Here is a 12465-nt window from a genome sequence, read left to right on the forward strand (position 1 = left end):
GCCACCAGGTACACCTACTCCCACAAGGGAAAAAAAAAAGAAAACCCAGACAAACAAAACCAAAACCCACCACCAAAACCCAACCAAGCTACATTTTATGTAGTTGCAAAGTCCACTGTTTCCGAGGGATGAGTAAATACTATCACCGGTAGAGCAGGACACTACTAAGTGCATGCAAGACAGAAATGCAGCAGCACATGAGAAGGATGACAACTGCTTGGGTGGGTAGCTGAGACTGACCTTAAACATCCCGCCAAGCCTGTTCCAACATTGGAAGCATTTGATAAACCCCACCAAAACCTACTGCTGTCGTTTGAGCCCTTTGCCAATGGCGAGTTTACTTGCACGGTGCTCCTGTGATGTATGGAGCTTACATGGGTTTATTGAAACACAACTGTTAAGTATTGTCCAGTGTTCAGCCAGAAAATCTGCGAACAGACTCTAGATGTTAATCTTTTGCCTTAACTGTTATAAAAGCTTTTCTTCATTCATGAAGGATGAGTTACATTTATCTTCTGTTTCATGGTGTTAGGATTTTATATTTATTTTGTATTCACGGTACATCATACTCGATATATGATCTTGCACTTTCAAGATTTTTTTTTTTTTAAATAAAAGTATTTTTCAACTCTGTGGTTCTCCTTCTTTACACATTTACTCTCTCCAGAACAGCAGGACATATGACGACGAGCTGCCACGCAAACTGGGTGTGTTTATGTCCCGAGGTTTTCTCCCTCCTTGCAGACTTAAGGAACAGTAGCTGTGCATTAGCTGTGGTTGCTCCAAAACGGAGCATCCCCTCTACCTCGAATGCGTCTCCCCGAAGGAGCCTGCCCTTCCCATTCTCCACTCACGACAGATCCAAACCAGCGCCAAGCCAGATTCGTAAGGTGACAAATAGGTCCGGCAGTTACATGCAAGCACCGCCACTAGGATCTCCCCGTCATCGCTTTTGTATGCATACAGATTAAAAATTTCTAATAGTAAAAAATGAACCATACTAGACCTGAGATAAAAATAAATTCCAGCCAAATGCACTGGGCATGTGCAATAGTGCAAATATAATCAGAAATAACTGGAAGTATTTCCCTACGCGCCAACGTGACCTGCACTTAGCAGCCTCTTACCTCAAAGCTGCTAGGTGACAAACGCCATCCCATCTTGACCTTCACTCATGATGTCCTGCACGCTTCCGTATCGGCCCGTTTGTGATGCACATTGGTGTGCATCCTCTACATCCTCCTCACCCGGCAAAAGGAAACTTGTGCCTACAGTCCAATTTTATCCTGAAACCATTTTCACGCCACACAAGAGCAGTTCCCAGGCTCTAGGTTCACTATCCTCCAGGCAGTGAACCTAGCAAAAGGTAGTTAGCATGGAATTATTTTCGATTCAAGTGCAAATGTTCCCTGCTGGCACCATAATATGAGCAAATGTAATAAAGGTTCAGGTTGATACTGTTAAATAGATTATGGATATTTTATATTTCTTACCACAGTTTTTACAGTTTCACAAATATCAAAACCCAGGTGTACATGTCCATTTTTGCAACACAGAATGACTATACAATTCCAAAAAGAGCAGGCATTTCAAATACACAATTCTGAAGTGTAAACACAGTGTACAAGCTCTTCACCCCACGATCCCCGTGCTATGCAGTAGCAGCTGAGGTAACGCCGTACAGCGTGAACTCAGCAAATGGTCGGTTTGCCTCAAGATGATTTTTCGCATCCGTCCTGTCACCTGTGCAGTCTGTAGTTCTCCCCCCAAGTTATACAAACATACAATAAATACATTTCTGATTTTAAAGGACACTTAGACAAGTCATGAGGATTTATGTGAGTACAGTACATTTAAGTTCAAGTGCAAAAAAAGTAACTAGTGGCTAGTCATCAATGCTTCTTTTTATTGTGTATGGTGTTGGTCCCAGGCACCGCCAGAGCACGGGTTGTTCTAAAAGCACGGCTAAAGCACAGCTACGGGACACCCCTCCAGTCAAGCTAAATGGATGTCAAAGTGGGTAAAACAGCTCACCCCTTTCCTTCTTAGCTGCTGCCATCTTCCACTCCCCTAACCCTGTGCTCCTGTTAACCTTGCCTCTGGACCACGTACGGTCCCGCAGCACGCGCCCTCCCCACGGCCGGCCGGACACATCACATGCGTCTGCTGTCAAGGAGGGCTGAGGCTGAGCAGCGCTCAGCCCACAGGAGCTGGGTGCTCAGCATCTCCCAGGAACAAGCTGTTAATATAAGCAAAGGGGCCAAAACACTAGCCTGACTAAAACCCCCCGGCTCCTCCCAGAGCACTGGGCTTTCCCTGCAGCAGCGATTTTCACTACGCACCAGTAAGTGGGCTGGCTGCAGTTAATATTGAAAAGCATAACACAATATAATCCCAAGTCTTCCAGTGTCTTGACACTGAGTAAAGTAATTCCCTAAACAAACTGCAGTTTAGTTCTCTTTGCTTCCTCCTGAGAATGCCTCACTCGACTTGGTTTCTGCATCAACAACTTTGCCCCTATAATCCTCAACATATAGATTTTTAAATGATTCCTCTCTACGCCCCACCTTCCCTAGGCACTTAAAGCTTACCATTTTCTTAATAAATAACCACAGTAACTACACTGCATTAAATAAACCGTTGTATAGATGATTAAATAAAAACCCCAAAAGACAGCGTGTCCATTGAAAACCTTGATCAATCTCAGGTAGTGCAATCTTGATCAAAGATTCTTGTCTCAGAACAACATCAAACCTAAAATTACCCAAACGCACACAACCTATGCCCAGCTGAAGGGCTGCAAGCGCAGAGGTTAACTTCTTCAGAAGCCTTCCTCCAGCTTTTTTGTTTCATTAAAACACCAGTTCAAAATCTTTGCTTTGCTGAACTAAACCTTTATCTCAAACAAGATAACATTAGCTTCAAAAACATATTCTTTGAATATGTGTTTCACTTAATCTGTCACCGTAATATGAAGATACACTTGTTAAAGATACTCTGTTTCTGAGAAATCTTTACAGAGACAGTTTCATGCTGTTCCTATATTTATTGGATCTGATATTTCCTAATAGACTATGCAGGGAAACTCAGTTTCTCTCCTAAAAAGTCTTTTCGTTTTGTCTTGGGAACAAATTCAAAAAAGAAAATTATCCAATCAAGTCAGACGCTCTCTGAAGAGTGAGCTCCCTTTTTCTACAGATTGCAAAGAAATCTCATAGCATTTGACTCAGCTTTAGCAAAGCAGCCAAGAATTCTTCCTACCGTTAGATCCGGCGACATCACTTCCCTCAAGAATTCCGAACTTTTGGCTTCCCTGCTCATGTTGCTCTGTGTGGTCCTATGAATATTCTTTATATAGTTAAAAGCTTGCACTGCATCACGTTATGATCATTAAGATGAAGGAAGTCCTACTTTTGAGCTCCTACTCCGGCGTTTCCCAGGTAAGAAGCAGAATTCCATGCACTGGATTTGATAAGATGAGCGCATCTCAGGGCGCTGGAGCAGCAGCAGCAGGCTGAGCATCATGATCCAACACAACGCGGTTGCCATCTACTTGGGAATCTGATGTTGCTGTAGGTGTTGGTGCTGAACAATTTCTGGACTGCCCAGAATCTGTCGGATTCTGGGCTTGTCTTGCTGAGCTGGCTGATGAAGCGCTGCAATTCTCATTGATTTTCTAAAGAGAGGGGAAAGGATTGCATGCGGAAGGTAAGTATAAACACTCACGACACTATCCCCAGCGGTATGCCCCCAGATGCATTCAGGCACTTCTGGAAATTCACAAAGCACTTACTTCAAATGCCCGCAACATAACAAATCAAACTTAAAGCAGCAAAGCAAAAGTAGTACATTTAAATCCAGATGACACTAATAGCAAGCAGAGAGTAGCTTACCTTCTATCTCTTTTCCTAACTGCACTTTCCCAAGAAGCATGCAAAAAACAAACTTCTTGTGTTTCAAGGAAAAAAAAGAAACAGTTAACTGGACTTCAAAAGTGTTCAGACAAGATCATTGTTTTGACCAAACAATTCTGTAAAATTTTTTCATGCGCCTTAAATACAGCTTTCCTCAGTGGTTCCCTCCCTCCCCGAGATACTGCTCGGACAACAAGAACCACTTTTATATCAGCACTGTATTTTTACAGAAAGGAAAGAATAATGAAGAGATCATGTGCCACAGAGGTGCCAACAGGTACGAAAGCCTTTCTGGCCTCTTCACAATTCTCAGTGAAGCGGCTGGGCAGTCTCCAGCAGCGGTGGACAAGTCCCCCTCCAACACCACACGACTGCAAAACATCCTTTTCTTGCCACGTTCATTGCTTAAGTTCCATGCAACTGCTTTTCTCTGATTTCCCTTTTTAAAAGACAGCAGCTTACACTAACCAAGACCCTGAGGACATTTACCAATGGGAAACAGAGCAGTTTGTCTGGACAAATTACTTCGATGTCAGAGACCCAGTGGTACCTTCAGTGTCACTGTAAAAAACTCATTCTTTGAGCCAGGGAAGTTCAAAAACAAAAACCCAACCAACCTAAAGCAGACATGCCTGTAAATATATTTTCAGGAATAAAGACAAATAAAAAAGGCAGGAATTTCACCTGGTCAGTGATCTCCTACACACTCTGCTCCGCTGATTCACACTCATACCCCAAATTACCCATTCCTAAAGACAGCAACAGTGAAAAAAGGATTTCTGTGTTTATGCCTACTGGATGCCTAAGAAGTAACCTCAGCCACTCCTTCCAGACAGGTAAACACAGTGGTTTTAACATTAACCGTGCTGTTCTAGAACTTGCATTGACAGCATTTCCCTGCTTTGCTTAAGCAGCATGCTTCAGCTCCATTCTAAAAGGCATGTCCAAAGCATTAGATGGTAGTTCAAGATCCAAGTCCATCCAATCACTGATGAAGCTAAAGGCATTAAAAGGTATTTTGGGGGGAGACTAGACAGAAAGGAAATGGTGTGAAGTAAGCACCAGCAATCAGACATTTTAAGTCATGGAATGGCTCTCATCTGGTGTAACTCTAGATACAAAAAACAAACAAACAAACAAACAAAGACAAACTTTATTTGAACAGAAGGCTCCGCACCCCACCTGTAGTTGTCTTGAACACCTATTTCTGCAACAATGTAGACATTTGACAGCATCAGCCAAGGAAGAAAAACTAAATAAAAATCATCTCACACTGTTAAGCAGCTGTGCACCTTCATGCTCAATTATCACCTTGTGATAATTTGCAAAACGCACAACCCGCAGATTCCAACTAAAATGGAAACAAATGTAAACTTGAAGGGAATTCAAGTATATGCAAGCCTGTATAAAACAGAGTCTTCCTATGTCTCCCCCTCACCTCCCATCTTCAGGAAGATAATACTTGTAAAAATAGTTATTCCTGCTGTTCTCTACAGAAGAAGCAACTCAGTTCCCTGCAGTATTTCAACTACTGTTTCACAACCCCAAATTTATTACAAGCCAACAGAGAATACCTGCCAGGTACTAACAGATCTACACAGGTATAAAGGTTTTCAAGCACCCAGCAAACAGGTAGGAACCTCCTGTACATTAGAATATTACCTGCAAAGGCTGATTCTCAGGACTTGGATTGGTTTTGGATAGTTTAACCATCTCTTTTATCTGGTAGACAGCATAAGCTAAGGTGACCCAAGGAGAAGAGCTGATGCCCCAGGCAGGCTTGTTCACATCCTCTTGCTCTTCTTGGTGTTTTGTTTTCTTTAGAGGGAGCCTGGGCTCAGTCCGAGGCATGATGTCTTCTGACTGCTGTTGTACAAGGTCAATAGTTGCTATGGGAACAGGACTGGAAGGCACTGGGATCCTTTCCGCCAGCATTGCCTTTTCTGAAATTTAAAACAAAATAATCACTGGCAAAAGCCAACAAGCTTAAAAAAACATGTGAAGCAGACAATGAACACTGAGTGTTTCTTGCCTTCATAATACGGTTATCACCGTACTGAAGGCAGAACACTGGCACAAACAGCCAGGAGCGAGACACGCCACAATCTAGTTAGGGAAACATGGCGTGGATGTTGTCCGTACAAGCCAAGGCTGCTCTGCAACTGCAGCGAGGTATTTTTGATAGCTGCATTCACAGGAGGGTCTAAGGAGTATGATGCATCCATTTATTCCCAGCTAGCTATCAGAAATACGTATTTTCATGTTACATGGAAATTTAAATTATTTTAATGCAAATTGAAAATAAGGCTTTCAGACCTGTAGCAAACTTATTTCTCTGCATAAAGCCTGCATCTTACAACTCATTTGTACTCATATTTTGTTTACAGGCTCTCAGACAGTACTGGCTATTTGAAGCAATGGCTGGGTGTTCTCTAGTGGTGAAGAGATGAAGAGACTAATCCTGCACACACTTGACCACATGCTTAGTTTTACTCATCCAACTGGTCTTGTTGAAAGCAACCTAATTACTGCCATGCTTAAAATTAAGATACACGCTCTTAAGATGGATAGCGTGCATTAAATGAAGACCAAAGACTGAAACAAACTAAAGAGAACAAGGCCACTGAGAACAAACTGTTCTTTTGTAGGTTCACATGTAACTAACCAAAGGTTGATGGGAAACTGAAACAGCAAATATCCTTTTCACCTCTCCATTTTTTGTTATTATCGTTTGAACAGAGGTGAAGAAAATTCTAGCAAAATAAATATTTGAACATTTCAGTACGGGCAACTTGATAACTAGTCAAGGACAATCTATTTAATACTCCAGCTAAAGAAAACTAACTTTCACTTCATACTCAAAGCCCATATTGGAAAGTAGCATTTGGGTAAAAAGCAGATCATAAATTCATGACTTCTCAGAATCTGCCACAGTTTTATTGTCTTTGTAAGAATCAGATTCATGTTAAATCCTTAACTTTGCACTATTTCATTTCAGGTTTATATTAATAAAGGCAAAGATGAAAAAGTTCAGGTTCCACCGGAGGAGAGATTTCTCATGTGCCAGAACAAATCTGAGGCACTTAAAAAAGCTTCTGTCCTCTGAAGCCACCTCTACGATTTCTGGCAGAGGTGGCTTGGACTGGTGGAATATGAGAGCATGCAGTGGTCAAGGTGACCTTAAAGAACTGATGCAACTGAAATGACTCGCTACAGCTGTTAAGACTAACCTAAGGGATTCCCAGAACTGAGAGGATATTCAGGTAGTAAAACGTGTTATGCTTTCCTCCTATTGACCTCCAAGAACTCAATGGTGCCCTTATGGTGCCCTTCTTACAGCAGAAGCACACCACTTCAATCTCTAGCATTGCTTGGGCAAAAACCTCTCACTTGAAAACAAACTGTGTTGTCAAAATCTGAGTAAAGACACCAAACATACAAAATTAAAGCTGCAGGGAGCAGCTTCAGAGATACCTTTTTTCACTAACTCTAATTTTGTAGTGTCTCAGTGACATAAATATTTACCTTCTTCTTCATCGGGAACCAAGAGCCACTGGATCAGTGCAAATAGAAGAAGAATCACTAAACAAGCCATCCCTATTCCTCTGAACGTGGCAGCAGGACCTGTAATGAGATATATATTTTTTTTTTAAATGGAGAATCTACTTACTTAATAAAATAATACCAGATGAGTCAGCATTATGTGCTCCTTTGGATGTACTGTCCCATGTAGACTCTTACTAGCTTGTTTTATCGCATTTTCCTCCCCCAGCAATTCTTCTACAGGCTTTGCAAAAGATTTTTAACAAGTAATTAGATTCTCATTTGTTCATCGAGAGGCTGTACAGTATCAACCTACTCTCTCACAAAGGATTCATTTACTTCACTTAAGGAGCAGGGTGGAGATTTGCTCACACAATACTGAAAGGATCTAGGCGTAACTTATTTAATCAGTCTGTAACACTGACAGGACAAAGCCATAAGCAACCTGGTCTGAATTCAGAGCTAACCTTGCATTGATCAGGGGCCTGGACATCTCCTGAGGTCCCTCCCACCCTGAGCAGTTCTATGATTCCATGATTTATGCAAAGTATATTACTCTTTAAAACATAACAATACCTTAAGCATAAATAATTTTAAAGCTGGTAGCTCAGTAAAACCAGAACTTCAATAAATAAAATAAAATACTTCAATACAATTTTTGCTTACCAAAGTAATTGACCAAAACCCCTCCAACCATAGCCCCGCATCCTCTGCCCAGACCCAAATGGAGACCTTGCAGGATTCCCTGGGCTGATGTTCTCAGCTCCGGAGGCACCGCTGCGCTAAGGTATGAAATACAAGCCGCCCATATAGCCGCATGTGTGACACCTAGAAAGATGAAAAAATGTGAAGAGTATAGGGTCGCAAGTGTACTAACACAACATCAGAGCAACTGCACTGGTCGGCTGGAGCATGCGTTGCAGTAAAACAAAATCCTTTCACTGACAAACGTGTGTGATCCAAAGTACAGATCAGCTTTTGGTAATGTGATACTGGCAATGCAGCCACAGGGAGACATGATGACTCCTCCTTCTGCAGGGTCTGTCAATAGCTCTTTCTCCCTCTAAGATGACCTCACTTCTCGAGACACAGTCCCTAGGAAGACTAAATAGAGCACCTTGAAAGTCTCTCTGCCAGATTCCTGACCCTTCAAGAGTAACCCGGGGCCTCTGAAATATGGTCCGGATTCCATAAACTGCAGGCAATTAAAGTATTGATGCCTCTCAGCAGTCTCCTTACTGCCACAATGAAGGCAGCACAAAGGTCATAAAAGCCGAACAATATCGGAGATATCCATGTCATTTCAGAATTCATTCCCTCCTGCCCTTTCTCACTCACCCCAAAACCAATCCCCAAACAAACTCCTTCTGAACTCAACACCAACAGGCTCTGCATTTAGCACTGACTGGTCTGGACAGGAAAAGCATGCAAGCTCTTCAGGGCAGGCCAAAGATGATGATTTTCACGCCTGCTGTTTAAAGGCAGAGTCAGCATGCCCTTCCTCCGGCGATGACTGCATCCTGCGTAGGCGCTGCCACACGCTGCCGCCGCCTCGCATTTCACCCACTCCGGGGACCGAGCGCAGCAGAGGTCCTCGCTGCTATAAACGACGGCCATGTATCCAAGACAGCCCTAGCTCCCCAGCAGAGATTTTGAAAGTCTCTTTCTGGCACATGCCTTGTAGGCTCAGGGTTATGAACGCCTTTTCCTACCACAGAAGGAGGACAGCTAAGGGGAAAGGCAGTGCGTGACCATCAGCATGCAGAAGCAGGCTGCAGATGGGGCCCTCGCCTTTGAGCACCTGCTTGGTAGGTTTTTGTGGACTAGAGAAGAACAGGACAGGAAAAGGCAGGGTTGTGGAGAAGCTGGAAAAACAAAACAGTTTTGTAGCTCATCGCACATTAAATAAGCCTGAACTATTTTGCCACCCTCAGATTGAGTGGGAATATTTTTTTCTTATTTGAGTGGTATTAAAAATAGTCATCACAGCTTACCAACGCCTAAGCTCTACTGCCTCGGTTTAAAAAAATAATGTTGGCACAACTGATGATTCAGTCAACATGTTCCTGTCCTCTACACTTGACTTATTAATGAACAGCTGGACACTCAGTCATGACTTAGGCTTTTAGGCTGAAGACTCCTAAGAGCAAGAAAACACATGATTTTGTAATGTACTCACAGAGTAACTTGCATTTTGTTTAGCTGTAAAATGATAAATAGCACTGCATGGAATTGATACAGTTCAGGTATAGACATCTTGGATGTCCACAAGGCCATACAGTTCATTTTTGTTCAAAATCTAAATAAAAATTTCTCAAACTTTGGGTTTGTAGAGGTCACCTTTATATATTGCAGAGCTGGTTTTGTTAATACTACATCACCTTGTTAAAAAATAAAAGGCTTACATTAGGACAAGTGTATTTTACCTTACCATTTACAGTTTAAGGCTTTAAAACTCAGATCTTCTATCAAAAAAGTTCAGAGTTTTAAAACTCACTGAATATCTACTTTTTTTTTAATGCATGGAAAATAACAACCAAGAACTTTCCAAGTAACAAAGCGAAACTAATCTAATATAGATCATACGGTTTTGGTTTTAAAAAGGATATCAATTAATGTAAAACATTCAGTTTCATCAGAGAAAGTCAAGTTTTAGAGCCAGGCAATTAAAAACACATCAGAAATTATTTGAACCATGAAGCACAATACCACTGTATTTGTTTGAAACAAAAGGCCATAACTTAACCAACAGGTTCTTGGATGTTTTCACCTTTACTAGGCAATCCAGACCGAAGATAGTGTTCCCAGGTCGTCTGAAAACAAATCCATACCATTACACCAGCTTATTTCACTTGCCTTTAAAGGTACAGGCTTTTTTTTCTTTTAAAGTATGTCTACATTACTAGTGTGATTTTTTTTTTTAATAATTATTTATACAACAGTGACTATTTGGAACAGTTTTTACAACAACTTTTATAAGAAGTCTGGTCTGAATTACTGATAACAACAATTCTTCTTTTAAAAGAAGTTGTTTACGATATATATTTTGTGACATTATTTGCTAAAACCACTAAACACCATTTAACCATCTGGACTATAGTTCCAACAAGTGGAACAACCCTAGGGTTATGCTTAGAATAACAATGTTTAGCAAACTTAGGATAAGCTACATATAAACCAATAGCTGAAGATTTGGTGAGCCACATTTATGTCCAAAGGGATATATCCTAATTATTGCCAGTTAAAAACCCAAGCTTTTTGCTCTCTATACATAACTCTCTTGCTGGAGCATCAGTAGGCATCACTACTTAGAATAGTGCTTGTTTTGGAGTTTGCTGGATAACTGCTAAGTGAAAATAGCTAATTTTCAGGTTATCAAGGTAGTTTTGTAATTTAGAAAATTCCTGTTATGCAAATTGGTGAGCTAGCATCGATGTTACCAGAGAATTTGGACCATTGCTTTGGAATAAGCTGCAGCTAACTAGCATATCAAAGCTTATTCTGTTAAGTGCAAAATGAACAAGACTGCATGTTTGCAGACTGATGACATACATATACACACTACATGCATTTGCCTACAAGGATGTCGTGAAATTTTCAGTTATTAGAGATTCAGCCTAAGCTCTTATTTTCATACATTGCACGTGAAAGTCAATACAACATACAGCTTCAAAACTCTAAATTATGAAGTGAGTTTAAATCTCCTCATTTACTCCTTTGAGAGTGCAATGTACTTAAAGAGTCCTCCCCACCCCAGTTACAGACAGCAACTGAAACACAGTTTCTTACTGCAATCAATAGATGCAGTTTGCAGAACCATCTTCCAGAAATGCCTCTATGCCCTTCAGCACAGCACATGGGGATAATCCTTCTTGTATTGCAGAAGCATATTAAGAAGAAAATTAAATTCTTTACAAAAGTCAGCTGAAACTATTGTTGACCTTAAACCCCCACACTCCCCCCTGGCTGATGGAACTGGAATTTACACAGAATTTGACAGCTTCCTGGAAAAAGAGTTATGTACAATTACAACAAGGACTTCACCAGCAGATTTAAAAGACTTATCAACTTGACGCAGTCATGCAGCCCACGTGGTACCCACGTGGTCTGCACAATCTACTCTTTCTTTTGTTTTCAAATACTCCTAACCTTACCTATGCAAAGCAGCTACAACTCTTACCTCAATCTGTCAACAAACTCACTGAACAAAAATAAAGAGCTTCCACCTCACCAAGTTTCATTAAGGTGTCACCTCTTACCCCTACCGACAGATTCAGTGGATGTGTAGGAAAGAAAGCAGAACCCACAGAGAACAGGATTTCGTAACTGCTACAAGAGAAATAACGAATCAAGAAGAGATTAAAACTGTAAGAGCAAGGAGGGGGAAAGAATAAAGAGGGGGGGGAAAAGAGTCAACGCTACTTCTAAAAAGATAAACCTGATCCCTCATTAGAGCAATGCTGAATGAGATTATTGGAAGGTAACAAATGTAGTGTTAGTAATTATACACACATATAGCGTACCTATGGACTTCATGGACACTAATAAACCATGCTAGATGCAGGCTAGAACACGAAGAGGCTTTCAGGGCAGGGGTGTATGTGTGTGTTTGGTTTGTTTTTAACTTTCTTATTTGCTAACTATAAATAACTGCATATAGCAAGATTAACCCAAGTGTACATGATTCAGCAGTGGCTAGATATACAGAAAGTGTGCCAGATAAATTTGTGAGAAAGTATTATTCTGAAGGTCTGTAGTTTTTTCTTTAAATCTCGATTATTCAAGAGACACCACACAGAAAAAAACACCAAAACAGCGCGCTCACACCCTTGTTGTAAAAGCAGACCTACATATTAAGCAATTCATATTGAAATTTCAGCAGAACAAAAACAAGATTCAAAATAAAAGAAACTTCTTTCTCAGCCATGACTACAAGATGCTTCTGGGCACAAACTTACGGCTGCATTGTTGAGACACAAGTTTTTTTCCTATATTTTGAGTTGAGGTG

General features: G+C 41.1%; 1 protein-coding gene across 3 annotated transcripts in view; it reads right to left on the minus strand.

Annotated features, from left to right (window-relative positions):
• Window positions 1–1460: 1460 nt before the first annotated feature.
• Window positions 1461–12465, minus strand: part of MFSD6 (major facilitator superfamily domain containing 6) — a 32111-nt gene continuing 21106 nt past the window's right edge. For all 3 annotated transcript variants that reach the window (XM_075093934.1, XM_075093932.1, XM_075093933.1), the window contains 4 exons: window positions 8124–8285; window positions 7440–7538; window positions 5577–5857; window positions 1461–3676 (listed from right to left, as the gene is read on the minus strand). In XM_075093934.1, coding sequence (XP_074950035.1) covers window positions 3488–3676; window positions 5577–5857; window positions 7440–7538; window positions 8124–8285 — 731 coding nt within the window. In that variant the 3' untranslated portion in view covers window positions 1461–3487. The remainder of the gene's footprint in view (window positions 3677–5576; window positions 5858–7439; window positions 7539–8123; window positions 8286–12465) is intronic.

The sequence above is a fragment of the Phalacrocorax aristotelis genome, chromosome 5, assembly GCF_949628215.1.
Source record: "Phalacrocorax aristotelis chromosome 5, bGulAri2.1, whole genome shotgun sequence".
NCBI classification, from domain to species: Eukaryota; Metazoa; Chordata; class Aves; order Suliformes; family Phalacrocoracidae; genus Phalacrocorax; species Phalacrocorax aristotelis.